Source organism: Oryzias latipes, chromosome 1, assembly GCF_053564925.1.
Source record: "Oryzias latipes strain Hd-rR chromosome 1, Olatipes_Hd-rR_3.1".
Taxonomy (NCBI): domain Eukaryota; kingdom Metazoa; phylum Chordata; class Actinopteri; order Beloniformes; family Adrianichthyidae; genus Oryzias; species Oryzias latipes.
Genome location: NC_136237.1, coordinates 25267442 through 25289042, shown reverse-complemented (window position 1 = coordinate 25289042; position 21601 = coordinate 25267442). Strand labels below are relative to the sequence as shown.

The 21601-nt window shown below is 40.3% G+C and overlaps 2 protein-coding genes across 5 annotated transcripts; one reads left to right on the top strand and one right to left on the bottom strand.

Moving 5' to 3' along the window:
* Positions 1-852: 852 nt before the first annotated feature.
* LOC144994384 (uncharacterized) lies at positions 853-6194 on the top strand. 4 transcript variants are annotated; one of them, XM_078952141.1, is made up of 14 exons: positions 853-1021; positions 1932-2161; positions 2343-2571; positions 3165-3240; positions 3496-3773; positions 3866-3948; positions 4047-4106; positions 4182-4387; positions 4499-4598; positions 4735-4891; positions 4968-5065; positions 5361-5505; positions 5582-5699; positions 5778-6194. In XM_078952141.1, exons 1-14 carry the CDS (start codon positions 1001-1003, stop codon positions 6065-6067), a joined length of 2091 nt encoding a protein of 696 aa, XP_078808267.1. In that variant the 5' UTR covers positions 853-1000; the 3' UTR covers positions 6068-6194. The 4 variants fall into 4 exon arrangements, with proteins under 4 accessions (XP_078808267.1, XP_078808272.1, XP_078808271.1 ...); XM_078952145.1 differs by lacking the exon at positions 1932-2161 and having other exon boundaries at positions 1021-1124; XM_078952138.1 differs by lacking the exon at positions 853-1021 and having other exon boundaries at positions 1743-2161.
* On the bottom strand, positions 6195-10202 carry LOC144994387 (uncharacterized). Its single transcript, XM_078952147.1, has 6 exons — positions 10101-10202; positions 8152-8197; positions 7943-8031; positions 7596-7706; positions 6616-6892; positions 6195-6474 (listed from the first exon to the last, which is right to left on the bottom strand). Exons 3-6 carry the CDS (start codon positions 8026-8028, stop codon positions 6265-6267), a joined length of 684 nt encoding a protein of 227 aa, XP_078808273.1. The 5' UTR covers positions 8029-8031; positions 8152-8197; positions 10101-10202; the 3' UTR covers positions 6195-6264.
* Positions 10203-21601: the final 11399 nt, after the last annotated feature.

Below are 21601 nucleotides of genomic sequence, written 5' to 3'. Positions count from 1 at the left end.
ATAGAAATATATTCTGTCAAAATTATACAAATATGAACATGCTTCTGAACAAAACAAAGAAAGCCTGGAAATATTAATAAGAAATTACAAATCAAATAATTCCGTTTTTTTTTTTTTGCTCTTTTATCATTTTTTAGAGCATTTTTTTTTAGAGCTGGACTCCTGCTTCATTTTTAGCTATAATTTCTTAATGTGTGACGTCCTGTGTGTGTCTTTGTGAAACATATCAGAGGGATTAGATCTAAAAAAAAACTTATTGTGATTAATATGTTTAGGTCTTATAAAACATTAAAGACTAAATCATAGAACTCATCAGTGGGATTACTCCAAAAATATTTGGCATTTCCCTAATTTTGTGCAACACCAACAGTAGAAATCCTCCAAAAAACCTCAATCCATATAAAATGGTCTGCGCTCCCCCCCCCTCCCCCCCCTTCCCCTTCCCTCTCACACGCGGCTCCGTCTCTATGACGGGAGGCGCAGCTGCGGCCCAGAGTTGATTGTCAGATAGAAAAATATGGTGTCAAATTCATGCCTAAACTATTTGGCATCAAAACTGTAAAACCAGGAATCAAAACCCGAATTCTGCAAACCAAAACCCAAAATCTGCGAACCAAAACCCATAATTTGCAACCAAAACTCAAATCTGCAAATCAATATTCATAAATTGAGAACCAAAACCCATAATTTGCAACCAAAAGCTATAACCTAAAGCGCAATCATATTTCTCAGGTGCTGATTTGTTTTCTCGCTGTTCTGAAATCGTCTTTTTGAGTTGCGCTTTTATTTTGAAATCGTCTTTTGAGTTGAGCTTTTTTTTTTTTGCGGTTGCGATTCTAAAACCTGTCACACACGTAAAAACAGCGCCACGTCAGTCAACGGGAGGGGAGGCGGGACATCCCCGACAGCCAGTAGCTCATTGGCTACCGAATGACTCCGAGTCTTACGTCAGCGTCCACCACCTCAGAGCGCCAAAATCGTACCAATATCAGAGACAGTCATGGCGAACCAGCAACCGGAGGTAAGTTTTTCACATCTCAAGAACAATCAAACGTGTTCTCTGTATAATCGGAGGACGCCAGCATAGTCAGATGAGCTCCACCAGTGACTGCTAGGGAAAAAAAGTAAGATGTTGCATGATAAATCATCACCACCACTCATTGTAAAACAGTGAGCTAATGTGCTAGCTTAATGCTTACCCCCCCCCCCCCCCCCCAGCAAAGTAGATGGTTTATTGATAATTATTTGAGTCTTTGCGGAGGGTGTCCGCTCCTTTTTAATGCTTTTTTGTTCTCATGTCATTACTTGTAACCATTTCCATTTACTGTAACCAATGTTCGCCTGTGCTAGCCGTGTTAGCTTAATGCTAGCGGGTTATTCCGGCTCATTTCCTGACCCACCCCCCTCCCGTAAAAAAGTACCGGTAGTTTATTGATAATTATTTGTGAGTCTTTGCAGAGGGTGTCCGCTCTTTTTTTACTGCTTTGTTGTCATTTCATGACTTGTTTGGATAAAACTAAGTCGATTTTTACGACAGTGTCAGGATCGAGCATACACGACAGTGTTAAGTCCACGGTGGATAAAAAATTCTGGAGGAGATTAAAGTCGTAATGAAGGATACGGTCAGACGAACTGAGACCGGTGTGTTAGAACGATTACTGTGGGTTTTTTGGGGCTCTTATGCAATCTTTACGGGTTTGACATGACTACAGCACAGTGAAATCATCAACAGGGGCAATATTGCATATTGTGTTGAGCTCTTAAGCAGAAGTGTAATCCGGTGCGGTCATTGGTAGGCTAGAAGTTCCTAAGATAAAAGCATAATGTTTAATAATAACCTTCTTTCTTTTTTTCTTTCTTTGTGTATTTATTTATTCATGAATGAAGGAATTATTGGAAATTGTAAATCTACTTTTTTTTGCAATCGCCAGAATGGATACTCTGAGATACTGTCAGCTGTACAGACCCTGGTGTCTGCCCTTCAGCAAAATCTACAGCAGAGCCAAGCTGCAAACAGGGTGAACCAGGGACCTGGTCCAGTAGTACAGCAACAGATGGCTACTCCTCAGCATAGCCAGACACCACACCAAAGTGATCAGGGACAGAGTCAGAGTCTTTTAGCACAGCAACGGACCACATCTGTACAGCAGGAAATGAGCAGGTTCTATTATAATTGAAAGTTCTTTGTCCTAAGTATTTTAGTGTATTTTTAACGTTACAGTCACAAATTGAAGTATTGAAGTATTTGTATTTCCATTTATAATTACTAAAATTGTTGACATATGTTAAAACAGAAATATAATTATGAAGTGCTCATTAGTATGTGGTTTCTTCTGTCTCAGGTCTTTTCCAGCTCTCTTCCGGAGGCAAAATGCTACTGGAAAAAGACGTTTTCCAAGTGCCTCAAAAATATGCAAAATGTCCAAGTTAATGAAAGCGTTTTCATGCAACTTCTGCTTGCTCAATACAAATTTAAAGTACACCCCCTCTCCTTCAGAGGAATTACAACTTTTTCAGGCTGGACTAGGCAAACGAAGCATCAGTCTTTCAGAGAACCTAAGTCATTCTGAGGTATGTCTATGGTACAACCATATCACAAGACCTAAATTTAGGTGGTTAATAGTAACATAAAGTAACTATCATTGTTGTGTTTGTATTAGACTTTTGCACAAAAGAAATTTGAATCTCTGAATTTGTCATAAGCAGGTTGTTTCCATCTAACTTGTTCTAATAAGTTTCTCTTGTCCTGTCAAACTTCTCCAAAAAAAAACTTTAGTATAACATCCCAACTTTGAAGATGGACAAAGATGCCTTTTACAAATGATTGATTGCCACTACTGCTTTTGAGAAATTTGTCACTGGATGATCATTTAAATGGTTATTATTCAGGGCTAAGGCTAATGTGTAATGCAGTAATAATATGTAGTTCAATAGCACGACTCCATCATATAAATGAGGCCAAAACCAACTGGAAATTGCTTTTACTAAATCCAGCAAATAACCAAATTATTGGAAAGCCTGAAAAATTGAGATAGAAAAGGGTTTCTTTATTACTTGGAAGTTTCTTCAATATTTGTTTGTGTATTTTGTATGGGTATTAGAAGTGCACGTAAAATTCATGAACATTAATAAAATGTATTTCATGCTTCTCTTGTTTACCTCAGCTGCAGAACCTGTTGCATGAAGCATTTCCAAAACTGGAGGCGTTAACAGGAGGATGGCTGCTTCATAAATCCTCAGGTTGTGTGTGGGTTTTTTTTCTTCCTAAACACTAACTACTTATTACTTTTATTTTTCCCTTTTTTATTCTAAAATTGAATATCAGACACCCATAAAACTTTGTTCACTTTCACACTCAATTTCTGGGTAAAGTTGCTTCTTTGCAGCCTGAATGTTTAAAGCAATTCTTTGTTAACTGTGTAACATAATTTGTCCTAACCTTTATAGGAAAACTGCAATTCTTTCAGAATCTCAATGTGTCAATATTTCTTATAGGTGGCAATGGAAAGAGACAAATGATACTCATAGCTCCAGATAGCGAAGGCTATACAGGGGCACAAATAAAGATGGTCTCCCTCAGTGGTAAAGCAACTCTTTATATAGTTCCTCTACAAGACGAACTCAACACTACTCCTTTACCCCCTGAAGCGAAAGAATTTGAGAGCATGCCTAAAGCAGCATGCAAAAGTTGCCAAAAGCTATTTCCACTGCAAGTTCTGGCTCTCCATGTACATTCATGCCCAGTGATGTTAAGCTCATCTGATGAGGAAGAGGTAATGAATAGTTATCCATATTTGAGCATTAGACATATCTTAAAGGTCATATGCATGTCATCAATACAACTCATTTTGTATACTATTTTCAGCCTGGTGAGGGTGAATGCCCCATATGCCACGAAACGTTTCCATTTGTGGACTTAAACATTCATGCCAGTTCCTGTGGAGAAAGGTGAACCCTTTTCCATAGCTTAAACATTTTGTGCAACATTAATTGCATAATAGTTTTGGCATAATGTCAAATTCACTGCTTTTTCATCATTTCCACAGGTCTGACAACAGTCTTGAAACCAACACTGCATCAGATACACTTTCTGACAAGATTTCTTGGCAAGTAATTATATGCTGTGAAATTGTATAAAAAGCTTACACGTCTTGATCCAAATCACGTAATTTTCTGAACAGTGAGGAAGATGTTTTACGTTGGCTTGCTGCCCAAATTGACCACACAAAAGAGTTCAGCCTTTGTGTGGCACGAGAACAGTTGGTGGAACGGGGTATGATGCTCTGGAAAAGACAAAAGCGAAGTTCCCCCATCAATCCTCTTAAAGTTACTTTTCTGGGAGAGTCTGGAATTGACACTGGGGCACTGCGTGTGGAGTTCCTGACAGGTACTTATGTTTGAGGAATGAAACAACATTTTATTGTTGTTTATTGTTTATTGTGCATTCCTATGCATTTCTGTATCACCTACTTGAATGTCTTTTTTACTTTTGTTTTAGAGTTGATTTCTGGGATTGGTGACAGGCTCTTTGAGGGTCAAGAAGGGAAAGGAAGAATCCCAAAGTATTCCCTAAATGACCTTGACAATGGTCTCTTCAGGTGTGTAATGTTATCTCAGATTCTTCCCAGAAATTTAAAATGAAATAGTGCAGTGTAGAGGCCTTCCTTCATGTACAACTGAAACATATTTAAATTCATAGTTGGTTGAACATTTTTCAAACTTAGAGTTTTTAAGAGTTGCAGGGGAAGTCTTTGCAGCGAGCCTTGCACAGGGTGGTCCAGCTCCATGTTTCCTACAAGAATGGTGCTACCAGTTCCTGGCAACTGGTGAGCTGATACCCATAAGCAAAGATGACATCTTTGACTTGGAGTTGTCACCACTGATTGAAGCTGTAAGATCAATTTATTGTTTGATATTTAATTTAGGTATTAAACAAGTTTGTTACTAAAACACTTTTTTTTTTGCAGATTGACGAGGCGAACGATATGACAAGCTTCACAGACCAGATTGTTAATTGTGGCTACACTGGTCCAATAAATGAGGAGCATAAAGCTAGCATAATCAGGTTTGTCTGCAAAAAACAAAATTCTGGTTTGTTTTTTTGTCGTCATTTTGTAAACGTGCCTCTGCATTATGAAGACTGGCATAATCCTGGTATGAGTGGTACAGAGCAGAGAAAATTACTAGCAAAAACATACTTTGTATGGTTTTATTCCTGTTTATTCCACAAATAAATAGTAATTATTAAATAGATTATTAAATAAATTATTTCACAAATAAAGATCCATAGAAATAGTTATTATAAATTAGGTGGTGGTTTTAAAATTTAACTAATCCTGTATTTCTGTGTTTCCTGTAAGGGCAATTGTCTTGCATGCCACAACAAAAAGGACAGCGATGCTAAGCCAGCTACGACAAGGCTTAGATGTCTATGACTTCTTAAAGGTCATCAAAGGAAATCCAGAACATTGCCGTGGTCTGTTTGTTGCAGGCAATATTGAGAAAGTAAGTTTGACCGTTTAATTAGCTAATATGCTCTGTGCTCTTTTTAAATTGATACACACCCTCTGCATTATTATAGGTGGATTCACACTACATTGTGTCCAGACTTGCACCGGAGTTCAGTAGCTCCACAGTCAACCAACTAACAGAAAAAAAAATCTTAAACTACTTTCAAGATTTTCTGCTCGAACTTGAGGGTAGGTTAGATCTCAATTTTTCTCTCCCTTTATTTCTTCGTTAATTATTGAAATTCTGTTTTGTTTTTTTCTTTTAAGATGCAGAACCCGAAGACCACGACGAGCCCTCTGTCCCCGGTGTGATGCAATGGCTTTCTGGCCAGGCTCACAGACATCTCTTGTTATCAGACAGGGAAGCATTTAAAATAGTTGTTCGTTTTAACCACAATTGCTTTGACAACATGCCTGGTCACACCATCTGCTTCCCTGTTGTTAGTGCCTGCACACAAACTGTGACTTTTCCAACAGCTCATCTCAACTCTTTTGAGGAGTTCAAAGAGAGTATCTTGATCTCTCTGAAGTGTGGCGCAGGATTCCACAGAATCTAGTGTTTCAACAATTTTTGTTTTGTTAAAAACTAGTGTTTCAACAATTTGTTATTTTGCAAAACTTACTGTCTTTTGTAAACAAAAGGAATTTAATGGATCAAACATAAAAAATTGAAGTTATACAAAATTCCAGTGGTGGTTATTGACCATTTATTATTTTATTTTGGTTGAGATCTGTTCATATTGGTAGTTGTTTTTTACATTCTGCTGTGATGACATACATAGTTTAGTACAGAAATGTAGATGTCTTGGCCATGGTTTTCAGATGTCCCACGAGGGTTGAAAAGTTGGGACAGTTGGGACAGGTCTGAGTCAGAGAGGGGACAAGCCACAGACGGAACAACAACTCCAACCGTTTCCTGCTCGGCCTGGTTTGAGTTAGACTGTTGTCCAATGTCCACAGAACCCTGTACACACAGAAAACGAAAGTTAAAATGGGAATATATATATTAACAATGCATCGACTGTTAATTTACAAATTCTATTTTTTTGCCACAGCATTATAAAAACAGCACAATTGTAGTTAAAACTGCTTGTTTTTGTTATACCTGCGCATAGACAGGTGGATTGATGGGAGTTTGAGCTCGGCCCATTGCCCACAGTTGGTTGGGGGTTAAATTTTGTTCACTGCGAAGGGAGTGGTTATCCCACGTGGAAATGAAACTTTCCAAGTCAGCTTGCAGTCGTGGCAAAAACACATAATGCGCAGCAAAGAGATGACGACTGTCAGACGGGTCCAGCAGTCCATCTTCTTCCAAACAGTGAAACATGTTGTAGTAGATGACGGTGACAGACATCCACACATCCCTCCACAAACGTTCAATTCTGTAAAAAATACATAAAATGACTCCTTAAAATACAATTTCAATATGTTATGGAGTATTTCAGAAATGTACAGCCACAAATATGGCCTAGTAAGTACAGTGGGACACAGAGAATTGCTACCTATCTTAAATATGTTGTGAACTTTATGTGCAGCATTGTTTATTATTGTACACAGTACAAAATTAAATCTCAATTTATTTGGATTTTATCCAAAAAATGACCCAGGTCTAAACAGTTAAAAACATTATGATTATGGCCCACATTTTCTTTAAATTACTTATTCAAATTATTATTCGCAGTTAAAATGCAGTTGACACATTCTTCACAAAGCTGTACTTGGAATATGGGAGCCATGTTTTTTAATACTTGTCCTGTCCAACAGCTGAGCAAACAGATGAGAGCTGAAAGCCTTTTGTGTTGAATATATTTTACTGTTACAACAGGGGTTATGAATCGTCAGACACACTAGGTGTATTTTTGAGTTAACCCCTTTTATAATTTAGACTAAACTTTATTCATATCTACATTTGCAACAGTTTTTGTTGGACGGGACAAAAGAAAAGGAGGGGGGGTAGAGAGAAGGATGCTAGAGAGGGGGGATAGGAGGGTGATTATAGAAAATGTGTGTGTGTCTGTGTGTGTGTGGGGGGGGGGTCAAATCATAAATCATGTTTATAGTCATTATATGGGAGCTATGTCTTACCTTTGATTATGAACACTTTTGCCAGCCATGAAACTGCCTCTGTCACACCCACGGACTGCAAACATCCATCTTGCTATGTCCACATTTTCACAACCTTGGTCTGCTCTAACCCTTTAGATGCACAAAAAAATATTAGCTGGTTAAGTTTCAAGTAAAACATAGAGGACAGAACTGCTCTAAACTGAAATATCACCTCTGCTCTCAAGCATTTAAAGTAAAACGTTTTGTAAAAAAAAAGGTCCTGTGACAGGAAGTTACACGGTTCTGGTCTGGTCTAAATAAAGCTTAGTGGTTTTCTACACCTCTCAAGTCTGCAAGAGAGAATTTAGGTACTGACAGTCACAAACCTATTAGGAACACCGTGGTCCTCCACTGAGCGCAAAAAAAACCCTAATGCTGTTGAAGCTTTGTTTGTTGCTGCTCCCAGGTACATTATCTGTGGGGTGAGATAAAAAGGGGAAAAATGTGGGAAGAAATAAATATATGCCAGTTAGGTGATATTTTAAACACAATTAGTAAAATAATAGTATGAAGGGCAAACAAAACAAACCCTCACCTTTCGTGAGAAGCCATCTATGGCTCCAAATATAACAAAACCATACCTGCAACACAAATTCAAAATAACATTTTTTATACTATTTCAAGTGCAACAGATGAAGTATAATATCTTGCAGATTTTCTTAGATTAGATTGAATCTGACTTGCCTTATCAGCTTATGGTTTGTATCTAGGTGAACTAGGGATAGTGGAGCAGGTACACTGTACACACGCCTCTTCACACATCCAAAAGTAGATCTTGTTAGTCTGCCTGAGACACCCGCCCCATCTACACGTCTCATAGATTTCCATATTCTGGTCCATGTAATGCGATGTCCTAGAGCCCGAAGTTTGCCTTTCATAATTCTAAAGCCAATAGTGGGGTTGCTTTTTTTGATGCTGAAAATAAGTTGATCCAGCTGGTCATCTGATATATTGCTATATGTGCTCTTAACTGTCAATCCATGCCTTTTCAAAGCCCGATTGATCGTTCTCTTGGATACACCCATTAGGTTTGAAATGGATGGGATCGACAAGTCGGTTTCAAGGTATTCTCTCAACTTTTCTTCATTCACCATGATTTTAGGACGTCCCACATTGTTGTTCAAGAACTCAACTTCCACAGCTGGGCCATGCTGTTGCTTATATTGTGTCAGAAGTTCATGCAGATTTATGAGAGCATTACAAACATCTTCAGGAATGCTGACTTGGTTTGAAACAGAGCGAATGAATGCCAGTTCATGGGTACATGTAAAAAGTAGATGACCCAAATCCAGCGGGTGTGAAACTGCTCTCTCTATGTTGTTCAATAGTCGTTGCAGCACTTCCCTCTGGAATTCCTAGAGAAATGTTGAGAAACCCAATTTAGGTTATACATTCTTTGACATCTTAAAACATATTTTGATTTATCGTGGTGACAATTCACTGGTTCTTACTCCTAGGTTAGATATGACCAATCCTGACACTCTCTTAAAAATCGACAAACCCTGTCTCCGAATTACCACCCTATGCCCTATATAGTGTACTATATAGTGCGTTCGCCATTTTACATTGTCGGAATCTACAATTCTAAAATTGAGTACACTCGAAAATTTCCAAGAATTCTCTACGAAAAACCAGTGTGAATCGATGCTCACGTCATTGGCAAATGTAGACCACAATGCATTGCGTTTGAATTTTTTTTAAAACGACGGGCGCATGCCTGATGAGAATGATTAGTAACTTGGCGGTTTATTTCTGAACAAATACAATAAATCTACACCAATGTGTCACGTTCTTCGTCATCACAAAACAGTATATTCATAGTCTTCGTAATATGTTCATATTTATTATGTTATTAAAATGGATATTGTCATAATCGGCGTAAATGCAGTCGTAGTTCCCCTCCAGACCAAGTGGTGGCAGCAATGCGCCTTTATGTTTCCTTGTCAAGCGGCGTATAAGCAAACACCCGAAGGATAAGAGTAGCGAGCATGGTGTCCGAATTGCTTTTAAAACTCCAAAACACTATATAGTGCCGCACTATATAGTGTTTAGTAGTTAGTGGTTAGGGTGATTATTCGGACACAGCATCAGTTTTATTAATACAAGTCATGAAATGAGCCGGAATAACCCGCTAGCATTAAGCTAACACGGCTAGCACAGGCGAACATTGGTTACAGTAAATGGAAATGGTTACAAGTAATGACATGAGAACAGAAAAGCATTAAAAAGGAGCGGACACCCTCCGCAAAGACTCAAATAATTATCAATAAACCATCTACTTTGCTGGGGGGGGGGGGGGGGGGGGGGTAAGCATTAAGCTAGCACATTAGCTCACTGTTTTACAATGAGTGGTGGTGATGATTTATCATGCAACATCTTACTTTTTTTCCCTAGCAGTCACTGGTGGAGCTCATCTGACTATGCTGGCATCCTCCGATTATACAGAGAACACGTTTGATTGTTCTTGAGATGTGAAAAACTTACCTCCGGTTGCTGGTTCGCCATGACTGTCTCTGATATTGGTACGATTTTGGCGCTCTGAGGTGGTGGACGCTGACGTAAGACTCGGAGTCATTCGGTAGCCAATGAGCTACTGGCTGTCGGGGATGTCCCGCCTCCCCTCCCGTTGACTGACGTGGCGCTGTTTTTACGTGTGTGACAGGTTTTAGAATCGCAACCGCAAAAAAAAAAAGCTCAACTCAAAAGACGATTTCAAAATAAAAGCGCAACTCAAAAAGACGATTTCAGAACAGCGAGAAAACAAATCAGCACCTGAGAAATATGATTGCGCTTTAGGTTATAGCTTTTGGTTGCAAATTATGGGTTTTGGTTCTCAATTTATGAATTTTGATTTGCAGATTTGAGTTTTGGTTGCAAATTATGGGTTTTGGTTCGCAGATTTTGGGTTTTGGTTTGCAGAATTCGGGTTTTGATTCCTGGTTTTACAGTTTTGATGCCAAATAGTTTAGGCATGAATTTGACACCATAGAAAAAGACTCCCCTCACACCTGTTAGTGTGATTCAGCCAGCCACCGGTGAGTTGCGCCCCCCTCTCGAGTTTTTTTACTTATGTTCCAAAGACTGCCGCAAAAAGGTGTGGCCGCAAATGTCTTGCAGCAGAAGGCGGTGGTCACGTGCGTGTCGGGTCTGCCGTGTCAGAGCAAGGAATTGTGGGAAATAATCCCCATTGCCTGCTTTTGTCGAAATTTGGTTGAGCACGGGTGTTTGTTCTGCCCAATTCCTTTTCATGTGCCTGTTTTACGTTGTTTCACTCTGAGTTATTTCATCTTTTTTTTTTTTTTTTTTTTTTTTTTTTTTTGCACCATAAGTGTGAAGAGCAAATAGGATGAAGACATTCTTAACAGTCTGATGTATCAAACTAAAAGTGTTGAGTGTCGGCAGCTGAAGAAATTTCAAATTAAAAGCTGCTAGCTTCCTCTTTCAATATCGTTGACATCTATCGTAGCACAACACTATATGTGAGTAACGCACGCATCGGGCACGCCAAATGCCGCCGCCCTGGGCGACCGCCCACATCGCCCATATCAAAAACCGCCACTGCTTCCTTGTCCCGATGCTCAGTTCTAACAAAAATACCAGCTAAAGCTCGTCTTTAGCTCTTTAGCGGTGCAGCTTTCCACAGAATCTGATGTCAGACTGTTGAACAAGTGAACAAAACAAGGAAGCTCAGAGACGCGATCTCCGCCGGCCGTTTTATGCACTACATCTCCCATGATGCATTGGGTTGTGAGAGTGACAGCGCTCAAGGAGATCTGTTGTTAAACGTCTTGAAATCAACGAACACACATCAAACTGTTTTTACATCTTCTAACTTAACTTTTATTGCATCTTTTAGAAAAAAACAGCTGCAGTTTCCAGCTTTTTCTGCAACAATTATCTAAAAAATGCATGTGAGATTGTGGAGGGGCTGTAGATCAATACAGACTATGAGTTTCTCCGTTTTTTGTATTTTATTTTTTTTATTTTTGGATCCTGGTGTGCCGCGGGATTTTTTTTAAGGTTAAAGTGTGCCGTGGCTCAGAAAAGGCTGAAAAACACTGGTCTAGATGACCCAACTCCCAATGTTAAAGTGCCTAGGAAGCACAAGGGTTACAGCAGGTTTTCTCGCCTTCAAGTGGTTCAAACTGTAGTCTACACCAGTGTTTTTCAACCTTTTTTGAGCCACGGCACACTTTAACCTTGACAAAATCCCGCGGCACACCAGCATAAAAAAAGAAAAAAAGGAAAAGCTCATAGTCTGTATGGATCTACAGTCCCTCTGCAATCTTACATGCATTGTTGTGATAATTGTTGCAGAAAAAGCTGGAAGCTGCAGTTTTTTTCTAAAGATGTATTAAAACTTAAGTTAAAAGATTAAAAAACTTTTACATGTGTGTTGGTTGTTGTTTTAAAACGTTAAGAGGAGAGACTCATTGTGCACTAAGACAGTCACTTTAACCCAATGCACCTGGTGCCGAAAATCCAGCGACTGCAGACAATCAAGCTTCTCTGAGCTCCATTGTTTTGTTCACTTGTTCCACTGTCTGACACCAGACTCTGTGGAAAGCTACACCGCTTAAGACGAGCTTTAGCTGGTATTTTTGTTAGAACTGAGAGACTTGTGAGCTAAAGTGAAACAAGGAAGTGAAGACTTTAACCACTACTGATTGGTCAGACTGATGACATGTGATTAAGCCTTCAAGAATGATTGGTGGAGACAGTTAAAGGGGCGGGACCTTTCCTAAACCAGCTGAAGCTACGGCTAAATCCCGGTACCGTCGTTCTTATCAAAATGTCTTTAATAGAATCAAATAAACACAAAGAAAAAAGTATTTTACAAGAACGTATGTGTTCACACCCAGGCGATTTTCGCTGACGATGAGCCGAGCGAACATGCAATTTCATTCCCTGACATTAGATGGCGCTTAATGTAAAACAGAAATACTCCTGTACACAAGGTGGCTCCTGTACACAAGGTGGCGCTGTGCAACTTTACGCTTCTTAAACTCGCTTTTCACTCAGAAGAAGAGAGTAAGTATTTACGCGCTTGTCAGAATCATACAAAGAAAACATGAATATTTCAAGCACCAGTAGCTCCAACTGGTGCTTAGTTCGGGGATATTTTACAATTTCCGTCATTATTTCTTCGCGGCAGTGTAGACGCTACTTGGCGTATACCTTCTTCACTTGTATGTGTGCTCAGAAAGGCAGTTTGATGTTTGAGTAACATGAGTAACACACAGAAGGGCATTGGTAGAGACTCCAGAGGAGCCAAACACCAACTCCTGGTGGACAGAACAGTCGCTCAAGACTGCAAGTCACGACACACCAACCTGTATTGATTACAAGAAGGCCTATGACTCAATGCCACACACATGGATCACTGAATGCTTGGAGCTGTACAACATCAGCAGGACTCTAAGAGCCTTCATAGGAAGCTGTGGAAAACCACCCTTGAAGCCAATGGGCCTATCCAGGATGAAACATCCAAGATGCATGAGTACATCAAGCTTGAGGCCCCAACTGACAGTGTGCTCAGTGAATGTCTTAGGCAATGGAGAGCAGAGGATACAGTGCTGGAGGACAGATCCTCATGGGAGGACAAACCCCTGCATCAGACCATATGCCAGTCCCAAGCATTCTTTCTCGATCTGTGCGTATCAGCATTCAGCTTTGGTCATAGCCCTTGAAGCATAAGCCACTGGTTTCCAGTGCTCACCCTCAGCCTGGAGTAAAACAGCACCGATGCCATCTTTGGAAGCATCTGTTGACAGCTTTATCTTCTTGGTGTGGTCATAAAAAGACAACACTGGTGCAGTGGTCAGCGTGTTCTTAAGTTGCTGCCACTCATGCTCATGTCTAACTGTCCATTTAAATTCACTCTCCTTGTGCAGAAGCTCACGCATGCATGCCGTCCTTGATGTTAGGTTGGGAATGAATTTCCCTATGAAGTTGACCATTCCCATGATGTGTAACACTCCTGTCTTGTCTGTGGGTCTTGGCATGTTCTGTATTGCCTGTATTTTGTCTTGATCTGGTTGAACACCACTTGCTGATAGTTTATCTCCAAGAAAGAGTATTTCTTCCACACCAAACTCACACTTGTTTTTGTTAAGTTTTAGTCCATACCTTTGTATACGATCCATCACTCTGCACAGTCTCGCATTGTGTTCTTCAGCTGAGGACCCCCATATGATGATGTCATCAATGTAGACTCGAACTCCTTCCAAATCCTCGATGATCTGCTCCATCGCTCGGTGAAAGATTTCAGTTGCTGATTTTATTCCAAACGGCAGTCTGAGAAAGGAGTGGCGTCCAAAGGGAGTGTTAAAAGTGCAGTACTTTGTGCTGCTTTCATCCAGCTTCAGCTGCCAGAAACCTTGTGAGGCATCGAGCTTTGTAAAATATTTGGCACCTGACATTTCACTGATGATTTCCTCACGTGTGGGTATTTGGTAGTGTTCTCGTTTTTTGCTCTCATTTAGGTCTTTAGGGTCCAAACATATTCTCAGCTCTCCATTCTTTTTCTTTGTGATGAGCATTGAGTTGACCCAGTCTGTTGGTTCATTGACCTTTTTCATTACTCCTAATCTGATCATTCTGTCCAACTCTTTCTTTAGGCCTTCTTTCGATGGAGCCGGAACTCTGCGTGCTGCATGCACTACTGGTTGAGCATCGTCCTTTAACTGTATTTTATAGGTGAAGGGCAAAACACCAAAACCTTGAACACATCTGTGAACTTCTGGACTATTGCTTCCACAGAGTCTTTTACTGGGCTTGTGGTTGGGATGATTCTGTATATTCTTTTCACAAGTCCCAATTCTTCACAAGCTTTGTTACCAAGAAGTGATTCATGTCCCTCATTCACAACAAAGAAGAACAGGTGGTGCACTTTTCCTTTCACTGACACACTCAGTCTGCATGTGCCCAAACACTTAATTGGCTGCCCATTGTAATCTTTCAGTCCAGAACTTTTCCTCTTTATTTCTGGTTTATTTTGCATTGCGTTCATGTCAGCCATGTTGATGAGATTTGATTTTGCACCAGTGTCCAATCTCATAGTGACTTCAGTCCCATTTATCATTAGTGGAGCTAACCATTTATCCTTCCTTGTGTGGATTATTTTCTTGTTCATATTCACAATTTACCATTCCAACAAAGAAAGTGTCACCTAGCTCTGGCTCTTCAATTAAGTTTACAGTCTTTCCTTTCCTTCCCTCTGTTCGTTTGGAGAAACACTGTTTGGTTGCCTTGGCAGTTGGAGCATTGCTTACCAAAAGCTGGACACTGTCTGGGCTTGTGCTGTGAACCGCATCTCCTGCAGCTGAACTCCTCCTGCTGCTGCTGTGCAGGCCGGGTCTGCACGCGTCTCTTCCGCTGAAACGTCACCGCTCCAATCGCTGCAGTACCGTCGCTCACCTGCGCTGAGGCGACCGCAGACATCTCATTAAAGTCTTCACATGTTTGTGGGACAACTCACTGGCCTGGCAGATCTTAATGGCCCCCAGCAGCGTCAGTTCAGTCTATTGAAGCAGCCTCTCTCTGATCTTGTTATCCTCCACGCTGAAAACAATCTGGTCCCGAATCATGGAGTCCTTCAGAGTCCCGAAATTACAGGACTGCGCATTTAAACGGAGGTCGGTCAGGAAGCTATCAAACGGCTCTTGTCCCCTCTGTGTCCGTGACCGAAACACGAATCTCTCGTACGTCTCGTTTTTCTTCGGAGAACAGTGCGCGTCAAATCTGCCCATAACAACATCCAACTTTTCTTCATCACCAGGATTGTCGAACACTAACGTGTTGAATATTTCAATGGCCTGTGGCCCTGCTATCGTTAGCAGTAACGCTACCTTTCTAGCATCTGGCTTCGTTTCCAGTCCCATCGCTGCAACATACAGCTGGAATTGCTGCTTGAAGGTGCGCCAGTTTTCGTCGACATTTCCCGTCAGTTTCAAACTCTCCAGTGGTTTCAAATCCATATCGTCTTTTAAGTTTTACTCCTGGTACCATGTAATGTTCGTGTTTTCTAAAATGATGAAGAGGCCCAGTTAGCTTCCAGTAACTTCTTTTATTAGCCACGTTGTGCTACATCCACCATGCCACTTTCTTCTTCTATGCAACCACTTTAATACCAACCGGTAGAGTAGAGCTGTGACGGTGTCGAATTTTTCATCACCACGGTGATGAACCACCAGGGGGAGCGGTGTCGCGGTTAACCGCAGCCCCCTCCCCAAAAAAAAAGAAAAAAGAAAAAAACACAAAAACCCCCGGCGGCCGCATCGGAAATAAATACAATTACAACGTACTATTCTTTGTTAACAAATAACAGTAACAAATAACAACTACATATCTAACTTGTGAACTAACTTATAGGTGTTGTAGATTGACTGTGTGTGTGCGCAGAGCGTCTTGTGTAGGAATAGTAGGAAGGTGCGCAGACGTGTTTTGGGGGTTGCGTGTTGATTCTTCTTCAGCGGACCGCTCTGGAGCTGCAAGCAAGTTTCACCAGTGCTCCCTGGTACAGACATCTTCTCAGAATATTATTTATTGCCCAGTAAAAAACAGACTGCAGACACTGTCCCTTTTCCGGTAGCAGCCTGACACCCATGAAGACACCCAGGAGTCTCCGCCTTTGTTTATTCAGACACGTATGTTACGCTGCAAAAATAGTTCCCAAACAAAACATGTATTGATTTTCATGGAAATCTAACAGCGCGCGTTCATGTTTGGTGTTACGGACTGAAGGAGGACAGTAACCCCCCCCCCCCAACACAAAATGAATACAATAGAAATTAATAATACAAAGCAGTAAATTTCCTTGCGAGACGGAAACTTCTGTTGTAGAATAAGGATGTGTGCATCTGAAAGCGCACGCCTGTTTGTGTGTAAAGGGAGCCGCGTGTCACGTGCAGCACAGAGACATACAGTGGGAACACGCGCGGTGGGAGAAAAGGAGACAACAGTCTGAAAGAAAGAAGGAAAGTCTGAACCCAGGACTAGGAGAAAAAGGAAATTATCAGCAAAGATGAATGTGTTTAATGTGTTTATTACAGTTCCAAACACGCACCATATGCAAAAAGTAAAAAAAAAAGTGCGTAAAAAAGTGCGGTGATGCAGTGATGACCTCATCATCGCGGTGATGTGGTGATGCGGTTATCGTCACAGCCCTACGGTAGAGCCACCTAGTGGTCAACATAAGTTATTGCATAATATCACAACTGTTTGCCGCAGAATAGATATCATGGACACAGACATTATCAAACAAGTTGTGGGGAAACTTGGTGACTTATTTTCACTGCAGCTGGATGAATCCACAGATATGAGTGGACATGCGCAACTTGTTGCATTTGTAAGATATATTGACACGGACGACATCTGTGAACACATTGTATTCTGCAAAGAAATGGAGGGGCGAACAACCGGAGAGGACATTTTTAATGTCGTTAACATGTTTATCAGCTGGAAATCCTGCAGCAGCGTCTGCACAGATGCAGCTGCATCAATGACGGGCAGCGCCAAAGGGCTCATAGCACGGATTAAAAAAGAAAATCCCCACATCAAGTGGGCCCACTGTGTGATACACAGGGAAGCGCTAGCGTCCAAGAAATGAGCCCTGTTTTGCACGATGTTTTGAACGACAGCATTAAAGTTATAAACTTTATCAAGTCAAGGCCACTTAATGCACATTTGTTCCGCAGCCTCTGTGAAAATACGGGAGCTGAACACACAGAACTGCTCCTGCATCCTGAAGTACGCTGGCTGTCCCGTGGATGAGTACTGAGCAGGCTGTTTGATTTGCTAGCTGAAGTGCACACCTTCCTGACAGAGCACGGATCTCCCCATGCCACCATGCTTGAGAACACGGACTGGCTTGCTTTGCTATCTGGCAGATATATTCAGGAAACTGAATGAACTGAACATGTCCCTGCAGGGCAAGGACACCAGCATCCTGAACCTGGATGACAAGGTGGGTGGTTCCCTGAAGAAAGCAGAGATGTGGAAAAGGCCATGTGATCAGGAGGATTTCACCTGCTTTCCTCAGTTGGATGTGTTTCTCTCAAATGAGGATGTGGCGACAGCTCCGGTGAAGTTAGTCAGAGTGGGACATTTGGCTAACTTGATCAGTGGTTTTCACTCCTACTTTACTGACATGGATGAGAAATCCTTGCAGCTGGATTGGCTGAGAAACCCATTTCTCTTGTCTGAAGCAAACAGAAGCAAGCTTCCTGTCACTCATCAGGAAAAACTGATGGAAGTAGCATCTGACCGTGGCCTGCAGATGAAGTTTGGTGCATCCACTCTCACACAGTTTTGGCTGTGTGTGAGGCAGGAGCACCCTGAGCTGGGACAGAAAGCTTTGGAGCAGCTGCTACCGTTTGCATCCACATATTTATGTGAGGCCTCCTTCTCAGCAATGATGCTGATCAAAACAAAGCAAAGAAACAGACTGTGCCTGGAGAACAACTTGATCACTGCAGTTGCCTCCTTGCCACCAAGAATGACAAAGATCCTCAGTGAGGTGCAAGCTCATATTTCTCATTGAAATGTATTGAGTGCATTTTTTTCTTCCTGTTCATAAATCACTGCCTGTTACATACTGTCCAATTCAGTCAAATGTTCAATGCAAAGAGATTCATCTGCAACTTCTTTTTTTATCCTAACAGAGTTAACGTTAATTATTATTTGTGAGCAAATCTTTATTTATAAAGTTAATTTATTTTGTAAACTAAATATTAATTATTTATAATTAAGTTATAGATTTATTTCTGTGAACAGATTTTTTGTTATTCATGTACATTTTTTATTTTATATATTATTAGCAGCATTTTGCACATTTGAGTTTTGACTGGTTTTATGCCTTCTGGTGGTCAACTTCTTCTGTTTTTCCTTTTTGTTTGTACATGCAATGTTTGCCATATGAATGTTTTTGTCAGGTTCACTGTTGTTTGGCTTGAATAAATCTGACTTTACAGCACTGTACCTCTTTTTCTTCCAAAAATGTTTTGCTCGTGTCAGGGGGTACTTGACTAAAAATATATTTCTAAGGGGGTACATCACTGAAGAAAGTTTGAGAACCACTGCACTAGACAGTGCGCTGAACCTTTTTTCTTCAATGATTAGTGATCTTCACAGGTTTCCATGGATTACATGAAATCTTTCCGCCTTTATCCACCTTTGTCATGGTAGGGAGAACACGTCAATGTAAGGGTGGGGTCGTCTAAGATAGCACAAGGGTTATATGTGCTTTTTACATCCAAATGAATTCCAAATGACAGCAGGAACTAGCTGACATGCTGTAGGAATTAGGGCTAAAATTAATAGAATCAATAATTTCCAGAATTAATTTAAATGCGATTCACCAGAGCCTGGATTGATTGGATTCAATTTTGACACATTTAGTCATATTTGTATAGAAATACATTAATAATCTACATATGTTTTTCTATTGACCTAATACAGTTTACATCTTGTATAAATGTAAAACAATAATAAAACAATGACATTATTAACTCCATATGGTGTTCCATGGTTTCTCAAATGGAGAAGCTCCAACAAAAATGTACAGATCATTAACAGATTACAATAATAAATGTTCTGCCTCTTCTGGATGTCTTTCCTGTTTCTGTTTAGCCACGGTAGATGGAGCTCGCGGTTTAGTATTATGATTTATTCCAGAAGATTGGACAAAAACTGTCCTTTAGACCACAAATATGGAGTCCTATACTGTTCATAATTAAATAAATAAATATTTAATTAATATATAAATATGACCTCATGCAAATACACAATCAACCAATAAATCTCTCATAAATATATTAAACGATCATGAAATTGTAAAAAAAGCTGCACACAGATTTTAAATTAGCCATTATATTATTCAATATATTTCATTTTGCTTTAAAAACCTGTTCATTATTTTAAAACAGCATTTTAAAATATTCATTTTAATCATGTGGAATATTATTATAATTCTACTTCTTTTTTCAGAACCTCGGATTTCAAAATCAATATTTTCCAAAGTAGCTTTGTTTTTATTTCATGTTGCTGGTTTTCACAATGGCGTATTTATTTCATGAAGAGCTTTTTCAGCAGACTTCACATTGTGGAAAGTTGCTCATATTGTAGTACCTGGGTGCAATCTTCACCAGCCTGCAAAAAAAGACACAAAGACGTACGGTTAGAATCCAAACCACTTTTTTTTTACTTTGAATTTAGAAGCCTGCACACTGACCACTCTGGTTTGATGTCTGTGCACGTTCTGATGTAGTTCTTGGTCGTGAGGACAAACTCATTGTAGAGCACCCACTCTGGCTTGTGGTCACTGTGAGGTAATGTCCTGTGCGTTCCAAATGAGCCACCTGCAAAAGAAGCAGAAGAGCTCTAAACCTTTGCATGGCAGGAGTAACACCAGCAGACGTACATGCCGGATGAAAGCAGCGTCAGCTCGTCTCACCTGCCTGAAGAAGCCAGTGCAGAGAGCACGCCGGATGTTGATGTAGTAATCTCTGCTGGTGAACTCTGTGCTCCGCCTGGGCAGGTTAAAGCGGTCCATAATCCTCGACAGCTGCTGACGCACGTTGTCAGCAGACATCAGTGAGCGGTAGTTGACAAAGATGTCATAGCACCACTGGTTAGAAAATGTGTTTCTCCATTCATGCTGACTGGCTTAAAGTTGTAGTGATGAATAGAAAAACATGTTTTATTCAGTACAGCCAAACGTCTTAGTGTTTTTTGTCTATGTCAGGTGTGTCCAAACTCTGTGCAGAGTTAGAATTTGAATAGTAAAGATATAAACATATCAGATTTTTGGTATAAAATCGACATATCCTACCTTAAATCTTAATATTGGACAACTGCCATCAAGTAAAGGAATCTGGATTATCAATTTCTACCTGTCACTTAAAATAATCGGCAAGCGCTGCTGCCATCTGCTGGCCAAATGTGAAATAGCTTTCTTAGACTTGTGTCTCATCTTCCCATAGTAATGGTTTATCTTCTTCAATAACGTTTTATTGAAGGGGCTGCAGGTCAGAATAGATTCGATGACAGGCCAGACTGCAGACATACCTGGTTTACACAATATTAAGTTGTTAGATGATTGTGTGAACTAAGCGTAAGGTACACAGATAAAAAGAAAAGAAGACAACTCCGTGCAGAAGCTATTCTGACACTTACTTTGTTTGAAGGCATGGTAGACATTGAGCATCGTCAAGTGGTCTCCATCAATGTGAGCAAACCTCATCTTGGACTCGTCAGCTGCCTTCTTAGCCTCCGTAGGACGGACAAAGCACTGTGGGACTAAACAAGGTTGGTATGGGCCCCAACAAAGCCGCCCATACGGATGAGTCAAACGTTCACAGAAAAATGGAGCAAAGCCTATGATGCTAGGGCACTCCACACAGCGTTGGGACAGGGCAGGACCACACTATCAAAAGGGTAGAGGGGGAGCTGCGGTCTTTTCTCATGGTCATTTCCAACCGTAATGGATTTTAGTGCAGAGAGAGGGGAGTCATTAAGCACATCTGTAAAACAAGAGTTTTACACAACTACAGTGTTAGGAACACCAACAACGACTGAACTTTGCAAAACTTCAGGATCTGACTTTGGAATTCCATAAAGACTACAATTATGACAGAAAATGTTAATCTCAAGGTACACAAGACAATTGTAAACAACTAACAATATTGAAACTTATAGTTATTGTAAGTAAAGATTAATACTGGAACTGTGACATAAACCCAAGTGGTGCCTGCCCTATCCACATGTATAAATGATTAAAAAAATATCAACTTAGTCCACCCTTAATTAAAATAACAAAATTGAGAATAAATATCTCAACATTTCTGCACCTAGAAAGTAAATTCTCTAAATGTTTAAAGTGAAAGGTAACAAGCTGGCCAAAAGGACAGGGTTTGTGTTTATTCTCAAAAACTAAGGAAAGATTTTTATAAACGATTTGTTTCAAAACGTTAATCAGAACGTTA